This window comes from Canis lupus, chromosome 1 (assembly GCF_011100685.1).
Source record: "Canis lupus familiaris isolate Mischka breed German Shepherd chromosome 1, alternate assembly UU_Cfam_GSD_1.0, whole genome shotgun sequence".
NCBI classification, from domain to species: domain Eukaryota; kingdom Metazoa; phylum Chordata; class Mammalia; order Carnivora; family Canidae; genus Canis; species Canis lupus.
In genome coordinates, this window is record NC_049222.1 from 41,815,754 (window position 1) to 41,840,155 (window position 24,402).

General features: G+C 39.7%; 1 protein-coding gene across 1 annotated transcript in view; it reads left to right on the forward strand.

Annotated features, from left to right (window-relative positions):
* Positions 1-24,402, forward strand: part of MTHFD1L (methylenetetrahydrofolate dehydrogenase (NADP+ dependent) 1 like) — a 187,050-nt gene that overhangs the window by 98,684 nt on the left and 63,964 nt on the right. Inside the window, exons 21-24 of the mRNA XM_038526323.1 lie at positions 14,074-14,213; positions 20,938-20,979; positions 21,781-21,881; positions 22,433-22,610. Of these exons, the coding sequence (XP_038382251.1) occupies positions 14,074-14,213; positions 20,938-20,979; positions 21,781-21,881; positions 22,433-22,610 (461 nt within the window). The remainder of the gene's footprint in view (positions 1-14,073; positions 14,214-20,937; positions 20,980-21,780; positions 21,882-22,432; positions 22,611-24,402) is intronic.

Below are 24,402 nucleotides of genomic sequence, written 5' to 3' on the forward strand. Positions count from 1 at the left end.
GAAAACGAGGACATGCCTGATTTTTACTTTATACTTTGTTTTACTGGTATTCTTGAAACTTTTCTACTTGGGGTTGTTAGGGTGTGTTACTTATGTAATTTTTAACACAAGGAGAGTTGGCTTGAAACATCTGAAGTAATTTGATATGCAGAGTTAGGGAGACAAGCATTCTAGGCAAAGCGCACAGGACAAACGCATGGTGAAGTGTTGGTGGATTCTGGGGATGGTGTGGCTGGAGTGTAAGACATAGGGAATGAATCTTATGCTAAGATCAGGTCATTTGGGAGGGGAATAAATGTTAATCTGGAAGGCTGTGCTTGTAATTAATAGTGGAGATAAATTGTCAATTTTTAAATAGTTATTCCAGGAAGAAGCCTGAGAAGATGGCTTTTGAGACAAGCAGTGACGAATGGGTAAGATGTAATCCAGTAAAGTGGGGCAGTCAGGGCAGAGAGGTTATGTGTTTAAGGAATCACTAGTAGTTCAGTAGCCCAAAGCTATGGCAGAGAAGACAGATTGGAGGTATATTTTCAACATCCTTAAAACTCATGGAAAAGAGTTAGTACAGCTTCTAATCTATGAGGGTTTCCAGAACGATAATGCAGAGTTACTGTTGCCAGAAACCCCCATGTAGATGGTGTTTCTTTCCAGCCCTGCCTCCCTCACATAAGTAATTCCAACTTCTGGAAGTAGAAGAGGGGGGAAGGGCCAAAATCCTACCCAAGGGTGCTCCCTCCCTAGGAAAAGGCTCCATCAGCAGGTAAAGATGTGGGTGCTGTAAGACCCACAAGATGATCACTGTGCATTTCCACAAAGCAAGATCTCACAAATACAATGTTGAGTGAAAAAGCAGATTGTGGATTGTGAGTACATTCTAACACGTTCCAAAGACACAAAAATAGCACTATATTTTGTATGTATGTACAGGTAGAAATGCAGCACCTGGATAAGCACCAGGTTAGTAAGAGTTTCCCACTCTTGGGGGAAGGATGGATCTCAACTCTCTATGTGCTGTTTACCTTCTTCCTAAAAGGAAAGTATGCAACTGTGACAAAATGTTAATGTTTGTTAGTTATGCACCGGGGGAGGGGGAGGAGGGGGGGAAGTGGGGAGGAAATGCAGGTCTATAATTTAGGAGAGAGGTTGAGGCCAGCACCTCAGATTAGCAGTCATCATTAGAATGTGGTCAAGTATTTAGCTTTTTTGAGCTAAATCTGGTTGCTCATAGTCATGCTTAGAGGGTCAGGGCTTTATGTTACTTTCTAGTGGAAGTGATGGGTGAATGCCAGTAGCTGCCATAGTCAGGCCAGCTCAGCCAGATGAGCCTTCCTCTACATACTGATCTGGGAGAGACTGAGGCTGTGTGCCCTGCTTTCCAGGGGCAGCGAGAATGGCTTATTCATCCACGAAGTGCTCCTTCTTCCACATTGAGATTTTCTAATGAATGAGATTCTTTAACATTTTCCATATTTTGGGGGTCTTTGAGTGGCTCAGTCAGTTAAGTGTCTGCCTTCAGCTCAGGTTATAGTCCTGGGGTCCTGGGATCAAGCCCTATACCAGGCTCCCTGCTCAGCAAAGGAGTCTGCTTCTCCCCCTTCCTTTTCCCCTCTCCCACTGCTCATGCTGTCTTGTACTCTCTCAAGTGAATAAATAAAATCTTTTTAAAAAAATTTCCATATTTTCAAGTGTTGGGGCACACAAACATTCTGAATGTCAAATACCAGCAATCTGAGTACCTTCTTGATTTCCACCTTGTTTAGTCCTTTTTTGTTTGTTTTATAAAATTGCATGAATGCTTTGGTTGAGTGTGGATTGTTATTACTTTTTAGGGTTAGGCAATAATTTAGTGATGTAACTTCTAAAAGTATTCAAAACAACTATAAAAACAGGTTTGGTTTTTTTTTGTTTGCTTGTTTGTTTGTTTGTTTGTTTAATTTTTCCTCCAGAAAGCATTTCTTTGTTTAGCACGTAACACACACAGGGAGGTAGAATTGAGCGAGAACCATCCTTGATGTCAGATGAGCAGGAAACCCTTTGGAGCCCTACACGTATATCCTGTGCTTCTGCATACTGGCATACATACTGGTTCCTGCTTCCCTGCCTTAATTCTGAAGCTTGTGATCAGATTCTCTTTCAGTTACTTATCAATCACATAACTTTGGGACATTTATGGGCACATCTCAACCTCTAAAATTTCAGCTCTTTCATCAGTCAAACTTTAAGCAAATTTCACATCTTTTCTAAATCAAAAATGTAACCTTGACTTCAGTCCCAAAGTTACTATTGTTCACAGAAAGAAAACACTGAGTAATGTTGAAATAATGTACAAACTGAAATGATAGAAATGAAAAATGTTTTCATGAATCTGAATAGGCTTTGTTCCCACAAGCACATCAGTTTTTGTGGAAACTTAACTAACATCAGTTAAGATTAGGTTCACCCACAAAGAACAGCAACAGTGAAAGAAAGGGACCCAAAACAACTGCAAGTTTATTTCTCTGTCACATAAAAGAAACCTAGTCTAGGCTGGAATGGTAGCTCCTCAATCATTAGGGGCTCTATACTGCCTTGTAGTCTAAGATGATTGCCCAAGCCCCAATCATCACATCTATATCCCAGCCAATAGGAAGAAGGAAGAAAGGCACACCCTTTATTAAGAGCCTTCCTGGAGGTTATACCTAACACTTCTGTTAATTAATCACCTTGGTCACACTGCTGCACTTAGCAACAAGAGAAGCTAAGACATTTTCTGATTCAACATGGTCTCTTCCATGTCTTTCTCCAAAGAGATATCTAACTCCAAAGAGATATCTCCAAAGAGTTGATAACCCACTGTCAGCATAACATAGCTCCAGAGGTTTTCCAGATACGCAATTGAGTCAATGCCACATCAGCCATTTTATAATCACCATTCGTTTTTGACAGTACCTACCAGTTGACCAGACAGGGTCAAGGAGAGCAGACTTTTGGCTTTTCTACAGAACCATACTTAGGATTGTCTTCCAAGTCAGCCAAACCAACCGACTCACTTTCATTCTTAAGCACATCACAGATCATTTTTGTAGAAGAGTTTAGAACATGGCCAAAAGTAAGACCGGGTTTATAAATCATGACTTCTTATAATAGAATAACTATATAATAAAATATTATCTGGCAGATGTTAGTATCTTGAGGAAATGTTCCACATTAGGTTCATTGAAAAGAGCAGGATACCAAAGTATCTATAGAGCATGACATCCATTATGTTAGAGATGAAGGCGTGTAAATAGGGATCCTTGTCCTTGTGAGAACCACCCCTGGCTGTCCTACAGACCCATCTTTGAAATTTGCAAGCTAGGTGAGCATAATGAAGCCTTGTATTAATGCTTATCTTTTGCCAGTATAATAAACATAATGAATATTTCTACACACTTGCATTTCCCTGTATAATACAAATAATCCTATTGTAATGAGCAGCTTTACCCAAGTCAGACTCACTTTTAGATTAAAGGCCAGGCTGGGAACCTCCAAAGGGAAGCAGAGGAGAAAGAAGTGGCAAATTGAGGATTCATTCTTGGTTTATACAAAATGAGAAGTATGGCAAACTGTAGTTTTGGCTCCTTTGGCTTAAGGATAAGGTAGAGGTTGGGAGGTGGGAACATTCAAAGTATTCCTGATTGTTACCTTTGCCCTAGAAAATATATTACCGGACCTCTCAAAGATATCTTTTCTCTGTCAACAGTAGAGTGATAGCCAGGAAATAGATTATAGTGAAAATGGTTAAAAGTACCTGATTTGGTTCTTTCTTCACATCACATTTTCCAATAATATATCACGAATAATCATATTTTTTTAACGGAAAAAGTCTTTATCAAAAATAAGCCAAAGAAAAAATATGTGCATACCTCCTTTCAAGGTTATTTCAAGGTTATTTTCTTGGAGTTTTTTATAGACGTAAATAGGAATTACTGGTCTTTTCAGTGTATTCTAATTTTTTTCTTAAGATCAGATCTTTTCATGATCCAGTCCTGTAGGACAGGCACTGGGGCTTGTCCTATCCTGTCCATATCACACATACCGGAGGAAATGTGGAAGGCAGGACAGTGAAGACCATTCTTGCCTCTACCCCCCAAAATAAATATCGCTTATAGTGAGGGTGCCGTTGCATCCATGACCCTAAATATAAATGTAATGGTTGATAACACTGAGGTTGGGGTCATTGTTCCTTGTGAGCTGTCATTGCTGTTTGCACCAACCCTGAGCAGAAGGGAGCCAGGCCTGAATAATCATTACATTGATCTTACAAGTACTGCGGCACCACCGTACTTACCACTGACTGTTGTCCGAAATTGAAGACGTGAAGCCGGCCAAGACTGTCAACTCTTAGCTGCCCCTCTGCTGCCCTGGGGTTTCGCTGGTCAGTCAGGTTGCCCGGCTGGTGACTAGCCCACTTTCATCAGAGAATCCTATATATAGTGAATAAGATCCCTCTATTAAAGCATCTGAGGATTTAAAAAAAAAAAAAAAAAAAAAAAACAGTAGGACTAGACATGACTGTAAAATGAGCAGGTCTCCCTCCTCCCGTGTTAGATAAGAAATCTGCAAAGTAGAGTCCGGGCCAGTAAGTCTTGGATGTTTTGACTGAGACTCAAAGCATGAAGTCCATTTTTTTTTTTTTTAAATCACAAATGCATGCGCCCATGCACAGGTGTGTGTACACAGAACTGAATCAATCATGTCTTCTGAAACAATACTACTTACTCTCATTATGTGTAATGTATCCTAATATTTCTTTTTCTCTAATTCTGGTTGTAACCCAGTACGTTGATTTTGGGACCCATCATTGGGTCTCTGCCTTCAGACTGGAGAATCCCTGCTCTGCCTGCTTGTTAAATACATTGTAGTATCTTCCAACTTTGAAGCTTAAAATGTTTTCCTCTGTCTTAGTTTCTTCTATTAGAAGTTATCATACTAGGAATGTTGGTGTATTTAATTCGTTCTCAAGGTCAGTAACCATAGTTTCACTTGCTGGGTTTCTTGTACTTGCAGAAAAAGCTATTACATAGGTTTTTTTATGTTGATTTTTCCTGGGAACCTTTCAGATAAAATATATTTATTTTAAGGCATCTTTACTTTTTTCCTTCTTGATTTGTTTTCTTGAAATGCTCAATAAAAAAATGCTCTATTTCATCTTTTGATTATTGTAGGGTGAGACATGTTGGTAGCCAAACCTTTCCAGATTTCTCTTTCAAATTATCTTCCTTGTGACCAGTTCTTGGGAGCAGCAAGAGAACAGCTCCACCCCCATGCAATCATCCAAAATTCCAGGCCTCTAGCCAGAACTCTGGGACTCCACTGTTTGCTAAAAACAGAAGGGTTAAAACCCTGGTCATGGCGATGACATTATACAAATGCTCGTGATTGCTACAAGAAGATGGGAACTGTTTGGATAATGGGTTCATGAATTTAATTCAGTTGGATTTTTATAAAGGAGGTAAAAATAACATGTATAATTTAATTTTCATCTTTTAACATTTTTTTCCAAAATTAAATTTCACTTTGGTCAAAATTATTTTATAAAATAGGATGATTAATGATGGTTTCAAATAATGGGAATCAGTATCTATAACTAATTAACTCCAGAGGATGGAAATTCTGGGTCCTGACACCACAGCGCATCTAAGTGGCATTACTGTCAAAGTTTTTTTTGTCATTACTGAAAACATATGGTTCAAGTTGATCTGTGTCCTTTTTATACTTTGCTTATCTTTTTCTTTCCTTTCCCCAGATACATCCTCAATAACTTTCTCATGCATTCTATACTACTACCAAAATTCCCTAATATATATAAGCATTGCCATCACCAAAAGGGTAAGTGGAAAGGCTTGGACTAGTACTAATACTGTTTTCTTACTGATTTCCTTCTGTAGGTCTCCTTATATGTGTCTGGTTGGTTCTACATACTCTTAGGGAAATATGACCTTAAGACATTTAATAAAACCAAAGAGGAACATGGAACATAGGTTAAAAAGGCACATCCTAAAGAGCAGAAAATATTTGATTTTTTTGTAAAATTTCAGAGAATTAAGATGAGTTAGATCCTCAAAATTAATGTTGGACAGCAAGCTTGCTGCTTTTTTTTCCAGCTATCATGGTAATGCTAAGCTTCCCTTATAATTAATGATTCATCCTGGTTTCCTTAGTCTCCTTCTAGTCACTGAAAAAAAAAAAAGAATTAAAATGCTCAAAGACTAGGCTATCTCAAGCACAAGCTCAAGTTCAGAATTCATGTGTTTCTGTGACTTTGAACAGAGTCTTCCCTGAGTTTATCGGCAGACAGCTGCAGCTGGATAGACATGTTTACACAGGGCAAAGAGAGTCAGTTTGAAGAGTCTAGTTTCCACTCCTTTAGCACTGTTTAGGAATTATAGCCTACAATGCTTCAGAATGAAGTCTAGCCAACCTATTCCTTGCTTCCCCTGTACAAAGGTTTTATTTTTATTTCTGATTTGTTGCAAGAAAATAAAGTGCTGACTACATGGAAGCTACAGTTTCATTCCTCCCTCTGTTTAGAAGAAATTCTTTTAAGGATTCAGGTAGCAAAATTGGCCCTGTACAGACATATTTCTTATCCCAACCCCTTTTGAGCCAAGTGGATTGCAAGGACTAGTTCTTCTATGAGACGTCTCAAGTCCATAAACTGAAGTTCATGTCCAAAAGTCATGGGGAACTCAGTATGTCGTATATTTGATACCTCTGTTTTTACATGTATGATAAAGACAAAAATTATTGCCATTATAAAGTGGCTATGAAATCTGAAGGTTTTGATCTTCAGATCTGAGTACACATGGAATAAAGGGCCCCTTGGTTACACAGCAGGTAGAAATTCCATTATTGATTCTTATGACAACATCAGGCATATCAAGTAGCCAGAAACTCCGGGAAAAATGATCGTGGTGCCTCAGTTTAGAGTCCAAGGTGGGGTTTCCTCAAGGTAAAAGCAAAAAAGAATCTTAAATCTAAAGCAGTTGTTCCCTGTTCTCCCACCGTGTATACATAGTGAGGACAGGAACGTACAAGAGCGTTGGCGTCATTCATTTCCCCAGTGAGTCATGGGAAGGCAGATGGCTGGCTAGAGGAGGCTGGGAAGTCAAGTCTAGGGTTCTGACTTGCCCCACGGAAGGGGACCGTTTGGTTCTCAGGAGGCTAGGTGGCCAAGCAAGGGTTCTCTGCCTGTGGCCTGTTGATGCGTTGGGTACCAAGCCCAGTGGAACTGGTCCGGAAAGATTCATTTCTGGGAGCTCTGTCCTTGTCTACCCATAGACTCCCTGTTGCTATCCAGGACTTGGCACAGTTGGCACATAGACCAAGAAGTGAAAGAGTACTGTGTTCCATAATCCTTAGATTATTTGCTCCAAGAGAGAAAACAAATTTATGAATTCAGTTTAAAAAACAAAAACAAAAAACAAAAACAAAAACAAAAACAAAAAAACATTATCATAATGAAGAAGACTCCAGATTACATACTTTCTGTTATGCAATCCATATTGCAATTAGAAACAAGTCTGGACACACCTGTCAGAGTTCAGGAAAAGAATTCCTATACCAAAATATTGAAGTACAAGCAGTCAAGACTGTCGGTGGAAATACAACCCACCAAGCAGTTCTGCTGGAGAAATGCTGCTGATTAGTTGACTCATCGACAGGACAGCAGGGGCATGGGACACTGGCATAGACTGTGGTCAGATGGGCCATGTTTTCAACCCAGGCTCCATCCCATATAGCTGTATGAGCTTGGGAAGCACTGTTTATCGTTAGCCTCACAAGCCTATGTGGCAGGTAAAGGTCCCTCATGGGCGTTGGAGAGAAAAACAAGACAGACAGTGTCAAGTATGTTGCCTGGCACATAGGCAGTGCTTTAGCGAATGTTAGTTCTGTGCCTTTCTCATGCCCAGTCTCTAATTACCATAGCTTTCCCCATCATATGTATTTGTTCCTGACAGTAAGACTGATCATTGCTACCACCTATGTTGTCCTATTTGTAACATTCTCAGGAAGAGTATCTAGAAAGCATAAGTCTCCTTCATCATGCTTGAACCACAGTAGTATCAACCTCTGTTGTTATTTTGGTGGATAATTCTAGTTTTAGAGGGTTTTTGTGGAGGGAGTACTGGTGAGGGGACTGTCTTGTCCATTGTAGGATGTTTGGCAGCATCCCTGGCCTCTACCTACAAGATGCTGATTACAGCAACCAAAAATGACTGCAGACATTGCCAAATGTCCCGTGGGGAACATAATCTACCCCTCATTAGAGAACCACTGATCTACCTTTAAGGTCTGTGATTACATAGAAATGGATTCAGTAAATGTACTAAAGCTTGAGACCATTCAGAAATAAATGTGCTACCCCTGAAACAATGCAGTATATGTTAACTAAATTGGATTTAAATTTTAAAAACATTTTTTTTTAAAGAAGTAGATGTGAAACACTTGGATTCAAATTTACTATGTACCGGTAAAGAAATTAAAATTTTAAAATAATAGGGGGAATTCAAGCAAGAAAATGTAAAAGGGGAAAGGTCAGAAAGATGTTCCTTTTTAATTAGGTAATTAATATTTCTGATCTTTGTCATGTTAAAAATGTACTATTTCGGGACGCCTGGGTGGCTCAGTGGTTTAGCACCTGCCTTTGACCCAGGGCCTGATCCTAGAGGCCCGGGATCGAGTCCCACATCGGGCTCCTGCATGGAGCCTGCTTCTCCCTCTGCCTGTGTCTCTACCTCTCTCTGTCTCTCATGAATAATAAATAATATCTTTTTTAAAAAAATGTACTATTTCCTCACTAATGAGACATGGGTACATAAGAGCCAGGCAAAATAATAGAGGTTCAGTAATTATTAAATGAGAGAAAATAAGATTTTCCTTAATTCTGAGATGCAGGTGTTTAATTAAAAGCTGCTTTTAAATAGAATGCGAAGAGGCAGAGAGCATGTAGAGCAGGTAGGAAAGTGCTGAGGTGAGCATCAGAGGGACCTGCAACAGTATCCCAGGAAGGAAACTTGCCAGGCACATATGAACCCTGAGGAGGCTAGTTCCCTCAGAGCTCTAGAATTTTATGAAACCATGATTTTTAGGTCCCACCTGTGAGATGGTGATGTGAATGTTTGTTTTTTAATTTAGCTGATTGGTGCTTGCTTACCTGAGTCCTCATTGTGATTAAAATCTTCAGCGCATGTGTACTGCAAATGGGACACATGATAGGACAATTTGACATATAAAAATCATCTCTCTGCCTCATCGAAGAATCTCATAGACAATATGTGCCTGCCAGTCATGTTTTGTCATCTTTTATGTTCATTTGGTACACAGTTACTCAGGATGCAATCGTAGAGCATCACAGAAAGCAAACCACTTGGTTGTCCAGCATTGGTTTTTACTCTCCACCTGAACCCTGAGCTCTGTTTCCTGTGAAAGTGCGAACAGTTTTTGTCCAAACAGCTAGTCCTTTCCCAATGCGGACCCATGCACACTTCCTTTATGAACACATTATGGGCTATAAAGTTTGAATCAAGCCATGCTACCAAATCACGACCTAACAGCTTCTGTGCTTACACAGAAAAGTATCAGTTTCCTGTTTTCCTTCATGTTGTAAGTTGACTAGTTGTGACCACCCCACCTCCCCCCCCCCCCAAAAAAAGAGATTGCCAAGACAAATGATTGTTGCACTTGGAAACATTTTCTTGCAAGCTTTTTTAAATATGCAGCTTTCACAACGCTACATTATGTGTTTATCCAGAATGCAAAGTCATAGTAAATATCCTTGCTTCATGACTCAAGAACAGGTGCCTATTAAAATCAACATTAAGTAATTCTTTAGCATGTACATCTTTTAAAATTTATCAGAAGCAGCAAATATGATAGGTGACTGAATTGATTATTTCAGATCACTAGGAAAACTTAACAGGTTTTCTCTGTTGACAATTCTCAGGAAGTGCCTGGGAAATAGAATGGCTCATACCCTGCTCACATCAAGACCCACTGACGTGCAAGACACAGATACATAGCACCGCACACTGTCCATTTCCAAGCCAGTACTTGTTGATGTCATTTTATTATGTGGTCCTTACTTGTGGGATTCGCGATTGTGCACCAGCACACCTTTTCCCCACTGTTTTCCTTAGCAGCCCAGTATTTGAAAACAACATAGAAATGATTCCATGCCATACATATTTCAGGACAGTCTGCAAAGTGTGAGAATCTGGCACTTTCTTCTGTTTTCAACACATTGCTTGCACCCTGTATTTCCTTTACATTTGGAAGCCACAGCCCCTGGACCTTTATAACTGTATCCTGTTTCCTTCCCCAACTTCAGTTCTCTTTGTTACTCCTTTTTTTTTTTTTTTTCAATTTATTTCTTAAAATATGAAATTAAGCTTATTAGCAAGCCCATGTAGACATTTGCAGTGGTCATACCTTTATCACATATGACATTTATACCTTTTATTAAAACTGTTTTGCTACTTCTGGGAAAAAGGAAGCATGACAGGGAGGTATGAAAACATTTTTAATTGGTTAATTTTATTTTTTGTGTCTACCTGTCTTCACTGAACGATGGCCTTGACTTGATCACCACTGGCTCTGAATCCCACTCTGCTAGTTTCTTCATATCTTTAATAATTTGTGTGCACCAGGTACCGTGACAAGTACTGGGCATACTAAGATAAGTAAGACATAGTCACTGTCCTCTGAGTAGGAGATGACACATAAGTCTAATTGGGACGCTGCATGAAGAGATCGATGTGGGCCTGGTGAAGGAGCAAACCAGAGGGCCAAGAGGGGCAGGAGAGCAAGCCAGCTCTCCCTGAGAGGATCAGGGCAAGCTTCTGGAGCATCTGAGCGAAGGCTTGGACAATGCATTTAGGAGAGATGAACATTCCAGTTGTTCCTATCTGGAGGAGGGTCGGATATGACAAACATAGTATGTACGGGCTCTACAGGAAGTTTGATATTAGTAAAGCACAAAACTTCAGGCAGAGTGAAGATGGACATGGGTGTGTGCTTGACGTAACATTGGGTGGTCTTCATTTTTGTGATAAGGAACTTGGATGTTTTCTGTGAGGCAAGAGTGAGCCAATGAAGATCAGAGAGCATGGTGACTACATTGTGTGAAATTTAAAGAAGAGAAGAGATGGTTTCTGAAGTAAACTTGAGCTTGCACCTTTTCAGGGGAGTGAAATGATTATAAATGATCTGTGCTATTAATAGATTTGTGACCAGGTATTATAAAACTTTGCTATTCTCCTGCTCCCTCTTTTTGTTTATTTGTTTTAGAGATGTACCCATTCATCCAGTGCCTACTGTGTGTCTGGCAGCATCAGTCTCTTGGAGCTTAGTCTAAGAGAGGAGCTTCAGGTGGAAACAGGCATCCAATTGGAAAGACTTTGCACCAAACACTGCACAGAAAAATCTACTTCCATCCATAGGGCGATATTAAGCAGTTTTTCAAATATAATGGCATTGAAAAAAAACCCACATACACAACTTTGTTACTTGAATCCCTACTCCTCAGAACTGATCAGAGAACAAGTCATGTTGGTTGAGGTAATAGACTTCTCCAGTCAGTATGGATCATTTCTCTTCATCTTCACAAGCTGATGTCTGCTCTTGCTCTCTCCTTTACCTGAGAATCTCTTTGCTCCTCCCTAACCTCCCTCCCTCCCTCCACCCCCAACTCCTTACTTCTCTGCCTGGAGAAGTCCTAGTGTCCCTCAGAGCCTGACTCCATTGTCACCATTCTCCAAACCTGCCCTGCAACATCCATTCCTCCCCATGCACTGCACCTGCCTTCTCTCCAGTCCAATGTCAGACGGTCTCTGCCCCCAGGTCCCTGGAGAGCTTGACATGAGGGATCCTAATCCTCACATCACTGAGCCACTGCCCTGAGAAAAATGCCTGGACATAGCAGGAATTCAACAGATACTAAAGAATTGAGTATAATCAATTCATGGGAGGGTTGTTCTCTTGGGTAATGATGATGCGGACCATTTATGTGAGCTCCCAGTATATACCATAAAGCAATAATGGAGTACTTGATGTACTATCTGACTTAATTCTCCCAACAAGTCAAATGGGGACATTGAGATTCAAATAGGTTTACCTTTTGGTTGTTACTGTTCAGTTGACAGCTCATATGCACAGCTCTCTGGTCTGGATCCAGACTGGACCCGGTGTGTCTGATACTAATCGGTAGGATGTCACCTTTCCCCTGATGGGAGCCCACTCTATAATGACCTTTGACAAAATTAACTGAACATTCCTCTTCTGGGGTCCACTATGCCACTACTATGCCAAAGTCACCACTGCTTTTACCAGGAGTACCACTGAGATAGGGATTGTTACTGTCAATGATCTTCTCTGGATTTGACCACCACTAATGAAATCACTAGAATTGTCCCAAATAGTGTGTAAAAAGGAATGTCTTTTACTTCTGTAGCTCATTCTGCTATATCACTTATTCAAAGGAAAGAAAATAAAGGAATAAGTTACTTTATAGCTAAATTCATTCCAAATTGAATATTTTTAAAGAAATACTTTTCAGTTTGTCAAAAGCATAACAACAGTTATAAAAATTTTTTACATCCTCTGGCACCATGCTCTCACCCTTGGGAATTTATTCCAAGAATATAATTTTAGAGAGGTTAAATCTCATATGCACAGATATTTTGCAGCATTATTTATATTGGAAACAGCCCAAATGTCTAATAACAGGGGGAACAATTTAGTAAATCTTGATACATCAACCTAACAAAATTATAAGTTACTACTTACAAGCATAAATTTTGGAAGTTTGCAGTACAGCGAGAAAACTAAAAATTTTAAAGTAAAGGAGCAAACTACAAAATTACATGGGACACTTCATGATTTTATTTTCTTAATTCTTGTTAAAATGTGCGCATTTGGTGACTGCTCAAGACAATATCTTCAGTCGTTCACATTTTTAAATGTTTTGATTTTATCTTAGTAAATTGTTTTACTGCCAGTTCCTGTCTCTGCCATAAATTATGGCCTTGGTTGAAATGTCAATACATAGTGCATATTTCATAAATTTTTACTTCCTATTACATTTTTATTATTCTTTCCCTTGAGTTTGCTTCTCAAACTTTAATGGGCATTCGTCTCACCTGGGGATCTTGTTAAAATGCATGATGCTAGTGCTGCCCATCCTAGAGCTCTCCTTTGTGTGTGGAAATGATGCTTCTGACCACATGTCAGTCATTAGTAGTATCTAGTACTCTCTCAGCTACCTCTACAGTAACATTTTTTTTTTAAATGATAGTCACAGAGAGAGAGAGAGAGGCAGAGACACAGGCAGAGGGAGAAGCAGGCTCCATGCCCCGGGAGCCTGACATGGGATTCGATCCCGGGTCTCCAGGATCGCGCCCTGGGCTGAAGGCAGGCGCTAAACCGCTGTGCCACCCAGGGATCCCTACCTCTACAGTAACATTTCTAGCAATTTGGGGGCAGCAAAGGAGATGGCTAAAAATAAATGTCATCTGTGCTTATGGAATAAAGATGCTATCTTATCAAGCCTGAGGATGAATCTTAAGCCACTTAACAAACTTGAATTTTGTCAATCAACAGAAATGACTAGGTGGGTTAAATAAAATGATTTAGAACCGTGCATGTTATAAGACGTAAGAAGGCTCTTCTATGGTAATTATGCTAGCAATGTCCTTTGGTACAATTTAGAACCCAGTTAAAAAGTTGACAATCTCACCTGTGGTAAGAAACACTTTGCTTTGAGTGTCCCTACTGGGAGAGGAATCTTGGCCTTGGCAGTGAATCCTTAAGGCATGGTGGTCTAAAGCAAGGGGGAGAGCCATCTTTGTAGAGAACATAGGCAAGTGGAGCATTTTCTATGATGACAGGAAAATGAGTTTACCGTAGCATATGAACAAGATGCAATACCGTGAAATAACATGGATGTGGTGGGGAATTTAAACTTCACTTTGAACCTGAGTCGTACCAACAATGGCCAGAACTTGCTCTTGTTTTGAGAAAATGATCACAAGTTTCCACCTTGATTCTCCACAGTAACTGAAGCTGGCTTTGGTGCTGATATTGGAATGGAGAAATTTTTCAATATCAAGTGCCGAGCATCTGGCTTGGTGCCGAATGCGGTTGTGCTGGTGGCAACGGTTCGAGCTCTGAAGATGCATGGAGGCGGGCCAAGCGTAAGTCTCATATTTCCTTCCCGGTAAAACACATTTTAAAATGAAGGTGAAGCAGAATTTCTCATTTGAAGCCTTTAAACCTGCTGCATAGCTGTGATTTTTTTTTTAATACCTCTCTTTTTTTACAAATCACCATTATAAGGCACTTACCATTTGATAAATTCAAATCAATGGTAACACTTACAAAGTCATTTGTCAGCAGTATTTTGGAAAAGAGTATAATATGACTGCTTTTTAGTCCTAAGATTTCTGTCTGAAACTTGGGTCAACATTTTCTAACCCCACGTTGATAGGAGTATGGAGGCTCTTGTTCCCGAGCAGAGAACATAAAGGATTACAGTGATGGCATTTGTGGGTGAGGTTTTTCAGTGTTTGTACAGATAGTTTTTTGGTTCACTGATGCAGTGTCTCATCAAATTTCTTTCTTTTTTTTTTTTTTTGTCTCATCAAGTTTCATCTAGAACTATTTTCCTTCTGTTTCTACTTATTCTGATTTCACTTTATAGCTCTGTTATAGCACTGGATTATTTCTAAAAGAGCTTTGTTTTGAAGACACCCTATTAACATTTTTTATAGACTTTTGATATTAACCTGTCTTATATACATAATTCATGTACATCTGAAAGAAAATTTTTTCCTTTCCACAGAAATGATGTAATGTTTTTCTTTTTTCATTTTAAGTTTTTTTTCCCCAAGGGGAGAATAAGAAATGTTATACTGAATAATCACCTTTGAAGTAAAATTAAGTTGGAGCGTTGTTATCATTTATACTATTGTTGTATTAGACAAACTACCAAATCTGATTGCTTAATTGGTAATACTATGTTCACGGAAGTCACATAATCAATGATCATTACACAGCAGGAACAAATAAAATTTTTGCCATTATGGAATACATCTCTGCTCATGAAATACGTTGTATAACCATTTTAGCAATTCTTTGTCCTAGAAAAGACTGACATTATTTTATCCCATTTTATAGATAAGGGATTTGAGGTTCAACCAGTTCAGGGAATGTAAGACAGTATGATCAGGCCTACAGAGAACCAGATCCGAAGTCTGAAGTTTATTTTTTATTTTTTTTAAAGATAGAGACACAGGCAGAGAGAGAAGCAGGCTCCATGCAGGCAGCCTGACATGGGACTCGATCCCTTGACATGGGACTCAATCCCTGGACTCCAGGATCACGCCCTGGGCCGAAGGCAGGTGCTAAACTGCTGAACCACCCAGGGATTCCCAAGTCTGAGATTTAGAACCAAATTCCCTTCTCTGTCCACCAGGCAGAGCTGAGCATTAATGAAGGGTAAATATTTTCTGAGTCCCAAATCCACTAATAATACCAAACACTTGAGTAGTTCACTGTAGCCTAAAGCTGCATCATTAATTCAAATTCAAGATTGACACAACAGATATAATTAAGCAGTAGATCCTAAAGAATTCTGATTTTGTTCAAAACACCACTTATTGCTACAATGACTCCTTAACTTTAGATTTTGAATCTGTATACCAATTTCCATTTTCAAAAAACTATTTCTGCTTCTGTAAGATGCATTTGAAATTCTCCCTCCCTGTTTTGTACCCCAAAAGTTATAAAATCAAAGGGCTTTGATATTGGAAAGGGCTTAGAGATTGTCTGAGTCTGGCTCAGTCCTTGTAAAGATGAAATGACTAAGCTAGCAGAAGGATTTGGTGATTTGCTTTGTATCATCCAGACTAAGCAGACTCAAGGTCTCTTGAGTTCTAGTTGAGTGTTTTTCCATACTCTCCTATCTGTTCCATAAAAATTCTCTACATGATTCATAATCCTATTTTAGTTTATATTAATGAATGCACTTGTTTTACAGTGGTTGCTTTTCCCTCTGACTTTACTCTTTTGCATGTCTTCCACTTCACATCATGGTTCCAGCCCAGTGATTATAACAGGGCTCATGTGTGGTAGGCACACATCTGGGTGGAGGATGATAGAAGGAAAGGATTGGGAAGCCTGGGAAAGCTTAGTAATCCTCTCCTGAGCTCCAGAAGAGCCTTCTGTATCACATTGCTTTATCAATGTCTATATGTGTGTCTCTCTACTCTGAATTCCTTGAGATCGGGGACTATGTCTTATTAATATGAGTATCCCTAATGCCTAATTAGGGTTTCCCTCTGCCTAATGTAGAGTCTGTATCCAGGAAATGTTTTCAACAAAATAAAATAATAAATTAACTCTCGTTTTCTTAATCCTATACTCTGAATTATCCATCTCCGTGTCTTTCCTTCTTATTTGAAACAACTCTATGATAATGTTTTTGATCCATTATAATTTCTACTTCCTTTGGATATCATTACACAAATAACCATGGTGGCCTCTTATGTTTATTCAGCTTGTTTTTTTTTTCCATAATATGTGCAGTGGAAAATCCTGTCACTCTTGAACTTGCCCATTTTAGCCCCAATAATTTTAAATTCATATCCTGTCTTTCAAAGTACTGACCATTCATGCTGTAGTGCAGGAACTAATATTGTTACTCTTATGGATCTCGATATCCCTTTATAATTAATTCTTTAAATACATTGTGTAAAGAACCGATACAATGTGTATTTATGTAAAAAGAGATTTATCTTAAGGAATTGGCTCACACATCTATGGAGGCTGGCAAAATCTACCGAGTGGGTCAGCAGGCTGGAGATTTAGGAGGGCTGATGATCCAGTTCCATCCCCACTCAGAAGGCAGTTGCTGGAGAATTTTTCTTGCACAGAATCTTTTTGTTCTATTAGGGCCAACTGATTGGATATAGCCCACCCACACAATAGGGGGCGAGGGGGCATGGGAGGGTAGGGCATGGGTCATGCCTTTTAACTCATGGGTCATGAGTTCTTTTAACTCAGAATCCACCAATTTAAATGTTATTCTCATCCATAAACACCCTACAGAAATACTTAGAATAATGTTCAACCAACTCTCTGGCACCCTGTGGCACAAGCTGACACTTAAAATTAACCATCACACCCATTGCTACTGATTATCATGTATGGTGCAATCACCAGGTCTAATTTTCTTTTTTTATATATTAATAACGAATTAGCATAGTACCATTTATTTAAATAGTCCCTCCCTCCATCTGATCTTTAAGCCTACTTTATAATAAATTGGTTCTTCATATATGTGTAGGTCTTTTTCTGGGATCTGTTTTCGGTTCTGCTGATCTATTTACATATAATTGTGTCTGTGCTACACTGATAGCTTTTATGGTGAACTCCACCAGGTTGTTCTATTTCTTCATGCATACCTGGCCTGTTATTGGTCCTTTTCATTTCCATATTTATTTTAGAATTCGATCATAAAGTTCTATAAAGAATCTTTTCAGGATTTTTATTGGAATGGCATTATATCAATAGTCAATTTAGGGATATTTGACAGGTTGCCTTCTAAGCTGATGGGACACCTCTTCACTGATTTTGGGTTTTCTTAAGTGTATTTTAATAATGATTTACATCTCATTTCACAAAGGGCTTCTCCATCTTTTTATGGATTTGTTACTATATACTTTATATTTTTGTAGTTTAACAGATTACTTCTGAATTCTTATATATTTTTGTATCCACTGACTTTTTTAAGTTAAAGTGTAATTGACTCAAAATCTTATATTCGTTTCAGGTGTAAAACAATGATTGGACATTTGTATGCTACAGGAGAATCACAAATCTAGTCAACATCTGTCTCCATACATAGTTACAAAAATTGTCTTGCAACAAGGGCTTTTAAGATCTACTCTCGGGGCATCTGGGTGGCTTGTCGGTTAAGCATCTGCCTTCAGCTCAGGTCATGATCCCATGATTGAGCCCCACATCAGTGGGGAGCCTGCTTCTCTCTCTCTCTCTCTCTCTCTCTCTCTCTCTCTATCTCAAATAAATAAATAAAATCTTTAAAAAAAAAAAGATCTACTCTCAGTGAATTTCAGTATGCAATACAATAGTCACTAGGCTGTACGCTACATCCCTGTGACCGTAAAATCATCTTATTAATTGTACTAATTTACTTTGTAGACACTTTAGAGTTCCATTGGGCAATCATGTCAGAAAAAATGACAGTTCTGTTTGTTCCTTTTTTTAAAAAAAAAAATTTATTTATTTATTTATGACAGACACAGAGAGAGAGAGAGAGAGGCAGAGACACAGCCAGAGGGGGAGAGAGAGGCAGAGACACAGGCAGAGGGAGAAGCATGCTTCACGCAGGGAGCCCGATGTGGGACTCGATCCCGGGTCTCCAGGATCACACCCCGGGCTGAAGGCGGCGCTAAACCACTAGGTCACCGGGACTGCCCTGTTTGTTCCTTTCTAATCTTTATACTTTATTTTCTTGTCACTGACCAGTTCTTTCTGGTTGGCAATGCAGTATTAGATAGGGGTGTAACAATGGGCCTCCTTTTGTTATCCTGTTCTGAACGAGAATACATTTAATACTTCACTACATATGATTTTTCTATAGATTTGTAGTATTTTTTTTATCAAATTAGAGAAATTGGCTTCTATTCTTATTTTGTCTTATTTTCTAAATAAATGTTGAATAATGCTCTTCATCTATTGAGATGTGTTTTTATCTCTTTAATCTATTAATATTACACATTATACTAAACTTTCCAATATGAAATGAACCTGCATTCTTAGACTAAATCTAACTTGGGGATATATTTTTTATGAACAACTAAAATTTGCTTATCAGTTTCCTAATATTTTAAGTAGCATCTTTGCATCTATATTTATGAGTGGGATGTGAGCCTAAAATAAACTGGTAGGATTCCCTCTGTTTGATACACTCTATATAAGGGATCTTGTAACATTAGAATAATCTGTTTATTTAAAGACAGGAAGAATTCACCTATAATAATAGGTAGGCTGGTGGCTTACTCTGGTGCAGGGTAGATTTTTAACTCCAAATTTAATTTTTTAATGACTAGAACAGTTTAGGTAAATCTAAAACCGTAAATCTAAACTGTTTCCTCTTTCTTCTTAAAAGAATTCTAATAAAAATTATACCTGTATGAATTTCTCTCTGTTTTTAAATGTGTTGGTATAAAGTTGATCATAGTATCTGTTCTATCTCCAGCATGTGTGGTTATGTTTTCATTCCTTTTTTAAAAAAAAAAAGTCTTACGAGAGTGTTATCAATTTTATTAATCTTTCTAAGAACCAACTTTTGGGTTTGTTAATCCTCTCTACTTTCTGGCATTTATGTACAATCCATTCTTCCTGTGCTTAATTTTTTATTCCACAGAACTTTGCATGTGTGCAAGCTCAGCAATACCTTCCGTTCTTTATTTAATCTAGCATTTAGTTGTCCTCATTGAAAGGTTCACTCTGTTTTATTCCATGCTAATGCTGGAAAACCCCATCTCACAATCCATTATTATGTTCCCACACACTAACAAAAAAATAATCTACCTCAGAGGTACCTTGTTTTCAGAGGATTTCCAGTATTCTCAAGGCCTCTTCTATAAGAGGGGAGGAAGTTATCCATCCTCAATGGATCAAAATGTGTCAAGTAGCAAGCCGGAGGCAAAAACAACGTGGAAAGGTGCTACATTGGGGTTTCAGAACCATGTTATAGTCAAGTCCCCATTCTACATCTTGTTTGCTGTGTAATCTTAGGCAAGACACCTGTCTTTCTCAACTTTAGTTTCTTCATCTTTAAACTGCCCTGGCCACTCTGTACATTGTTGTGAGAAATAGGGCCGAAAAGGGGAAAAGTAATGGCAATGACTTTAACATTATTTAAAATTTATTGAGAGTGATGGTACACCTCGTGTAAGTCGGGTTTTACTCAAATTAGAAGTTCTGTTTATGCTAGGATAATGGGCACCAGTAAGAAACTTCTCAATATTGGCTCAAATTAGAATCACCTGAGGAGCTCTTCAGTATTACTGGTCCTGGATCTCATTCCCAGAAATCCTGGTTGAATTGGTCTGGGTGGAGACTCAGACATCAATGTTTTTTAAAAGCTCCCAATAAGACTGTTATGTTCAGCTAGGGCTGCCAGTTATTGGTTTAAAAGCACATTTTCTCCTTTTAAATGCACCTTCCCAAAAAGTGACCACAATTTGGTTTTCCTTCAGATCTTTATCAGAGTAAGCATTTTTTAAAAAACAAAAGAAGGAACAGTATAAAGTGGTCCGAAGTCCCAGTGACAATAAATAAGCCTTCCTCACTTCAGTGTTTAGTGTGATGCCAATTTACTGCCATTTATTTTTTAAAAAAGATAAGAAAAACAAGCCCCCAGAGTGGGGGTTGCCAGTTTCCGAGCCTATTACCCTTGTTGAATCTGCTCTAGTTTGTTCAATATATCTGGGCTTTTCAACACACCCAGCCTGCTGGACACAGTTAAGTAAAAGGCATATGCTCAAAGAGTTCCCTGCTATGTTTCCCTTCCCCTTGTGGATATATTTGGATTCAGTGAAGGTGGGTATAGGAGACAAGTAATAGAACTGGGGGTTCTGCATCTGCTGGGTGTCAGCACCATGCACAGGAGTGGAGGTGGGTGCAGTATGTGGCAAGAGGTAGGGTAGGAGAACAAGTCCCTTAGCCCCTGCAAGAAACAAACACTGCAATCTAGTAGGGCTTCTTCAGATGCATTTTATGAAGCTGCTAGAAACTTAACCAATGAAGCTACTTACCCTTAAGCAATAAGTATCAGAATAAGCATTTTAATGGATTTTTTTTTTCTTCCTTTTTACCTTTCCTTATCAGGTAACTGCTGGTGTCCCGCTTAAGAGAGAATATACAGAGGAGGTAAGAGCGGGTATCTTGAAGGCTTGTGTGAAGAACCATTGAAATGCAGTTAACCATTAGCTAGCAGTTGAATTTCAGTCCGTAAATGAGTCTCCACCTATGGCCTCTTGGAAAACTGCTTTTCTAGCAATTCAAAAGGAAGTAGGTGGGAGCGAAGGATAAAATCCATTCAGTTAACTTTTCATTCTTAAGAAATGATGCAACGTATGCTCTATTCCTTGTCCTCTTGGCAGCCATCAGAGCAGGAGCTCAGTCTCCAGCCCAGAAACAAATATGAAGCTTATACCTGTATATTCTTCTGGTGTGCAAAAAATCTGCCTCTGGTAGTGTATATAATTGGCTTTATCACTTGCTTGAGTTACTGGACTCTTGGGTAAATAAACTTTGATTTACTGGCAACAGTACCTCTTAGCTCCTACAGGTGGCACCAGGGCTTTGAGCCAGGAATGGCCGGACGGCGCTCCTCACCCTCCCCAGGGCCTTGTGCCCCCTTGTATACCAGCCTACAGAGTGTGAGCACATTGCTTATGCCCTGGCCACCGGACAGCAGCAGAAACTGCCCCCTGGCTCAAGACCCCGATACACTATTGGACCCGGAATGATTCCAGAAATTATCTTGAAAATGAGCCTCCTCCTTCTGTAACCACTTTTTCTTGGAGGAGAAAGTATTTTATGGTCTTATTTAATAGCTTTTATGACAGTAAAGTGAGCAAAATGGAAGCAAAACCTGCCAGAGTGGACTTGCCAGTTGAGTTTGGCAGCTTTGGTGGGAGGCGTACATGGGGGTCTGGTTTCTTCCAGAACATCCAGCTGGTGGCAGACGGCTGCTGTAACCTTCAGAAGCAGATTCAGATTGCTCAGCTCTTTGGGGTTCCTGTTATTGTGGCTCTGAATGTCTTCAAGTAAGTGAAGCCCCCTTCTTTAAGTGTACTCCTCTTGCTGGGCCACCCTGTGAACTAGATTTGTGTCTTGAGGGTGTTTGGTCTTTCTCTGCTTCATCTAAAACTATAGAGAAAAAGTCTGCTCCTTCTGTTTGTTTGTTTGGGTTGGGTTGGGTTGGTTTCATTTTAACAGAAGTTTCTCAGATGTTTATGGGAAATGAAATCTATATAGTGAGTTAACATATCCTTGGCTTTTATTTTTTCCAATTCCATCCAGCATTTCTGTCTGAAATACTGTGGATGATCAAAGGGTTATGTTATGGAATTTTTCTCGATAAAACCCTTAACAACTTGAAATATTTGAGTCCTGTTAGAGAGGCTTTTTTTCCCGTTCCCCCCCCCCCCCCCCCCGCTTTTCTTTAAGTCTGATTTATTAAACACAATGTAACCACTTTTGATGTTTAAAATATATTCAGTGTTAGGGAGCAAAGTTCTGTATAAACGGTTAGTCTTTCTTTAAAAACATCACTAAATGAATACAGATGCAAAACCACAAACGTTTTCATCACTAGGACCGACACCCGCGCTGAAATTGACTTAGTTTGTGAACTCGCGAAGCGGGCTGGCGCCTTTGATGCGGTCCCCTGCTATCACTGGTCCATCGGTGGGAAAGGGACGGTGGAGCTGGCTCGGGCTGTGAGAGAAGCTGCCAGTAAGGGAAGCCGTTTCCGATTCCTGTATGATGTTCAGGTAAGCTCCAACAGCAGTTGAGAGTGGCGTTTCCTGCCCTTCCACTGCACCAGGCCAAGTGCTGAGAGTTTTGCCCAACTTGTCCCATTTGTTGGCCATGACAACCCTCCAGATATGGAAACTGCAGGGGAAAGAGGTTGAGCCACCTGACCAAGGCCCAAGGCCAAGGGCAGAAGCTCTCCTTGCCCCAGAGTCCATGACCTCAAAGCCGTGCTCTCCTTCCCAGGAGCATGCATCAGCAAAGAGGGGCTTTGGGGGCCAGGGTTCGACAGCTAGCTAACACATTTCAGGGCTTGCTCTTTTGAGCAACTTAAGGCTTGTGAATTCATGAGCACAACTTTTCTTCGTCCATTTCTGCCATGGTTCTCATCCTTTGTTGTGGTTTTCTGGAACTATATGTATGATATTTTAATTGTATAATACACATAACTTAACACTTAACATCTTTTCCATGTTGGGGTGTAGAGTTCAAAAGTGTTAAGTACATTCACATTGTTGTGCAACCACCACCCATCTCCAGAGCTCTTTTCATCTTGCAAAACCTAGACTCTACACCCATTAAACCCCAGCTCCCCATTCCTGCCCCCCCTCCCACCTCTCCTGCTCCTGGTAGCCACCCTTCTGCCCTCTATGTCTATGAATCTGACTGGTCTGTGTATCCCATGTAAGTGAAATCATCCAGTTATTGTCTTTTTCATGACGGGTTTATTCACTATCTCAGTCCCTGGGAGGAATAGCAGAAACGGGGTCGCTAATGAACAACAGAAGTTTATTGCTAGCAGTTTGGGAGGCTGGAATGTCCAAGATCAAGGCTCAAGCAGATGTCTAGTGGGGCTAGCTTCCTGTGTCATGTACGACTGTCTTCTCATTATATCCTCATATAGTGGAAGAAAAGTATGATCTCTCCAGGGTCTATTTTTTATGCGGGCATTAATCTCATTCATGGGGGCTCCAGTCTTATGACCTAATCACACCAAAGACCCACACACACAGACTCCTAATTCCCTCACCCTAGTCGCCCCCAAAGTTCCCATGTCCCCTAACACTGATCACATTGGCAGTTAGGCTTCATCATATAAATGGTGGCAGGGGTAGGGGCCAAATATTCGGTCTCTATCATTTACTTAGAGTATTGTCAGAGTTCATCCATGTTATTGCATATGTCAGAATTTCCTTCCTTCTGTCATGTGTATATGTCATGTTTTGTCAATTCATTCATCTGTCAGTGGCCATTTTGGCTAATTATACTTCTTGGCTCTTAGAAACAATGCTGCTATGAACATGTGTATAAAAATATCTCTTTAAGACTCTGCTTTCAATTCTTTGGGGGTATACACCCAGAAATAGAGCTCTTGGATTGTCCAAGACATTTTTACATAGCTGTATAATGAGCTTTTGGTCAGAAAATCTGAACTTCCCAGGACCTGACACAGTTCATCTTGGCACCCACCTGCACATCTCTATTTTGAATTTTATGGCTTTAGCTCGGGCTACTGGACTTGTCCCCATCAATAGCCCATGATTTCCAGAGCTCTCAGCCTTGAAGCTGGTTGCTTCTTCTCCCATTCCTTCATCCCTCGCACATTCTGTTGCTCTCTCAGATGTTACAGACATTAACATCATACCTCTTTCCAGCTCAGATGCATAAACCAACAGCATAAGTAAAGACAGGACATAGCACCATTGTCTAAGTCCAGAGTCACATCATCCAAGAGCATGATGTTAATCATATTGCCAAACCTCATGCTTACCGAGGGCTTGTTGTGTGCCAGGCATGTGAGCACCTTGTGCA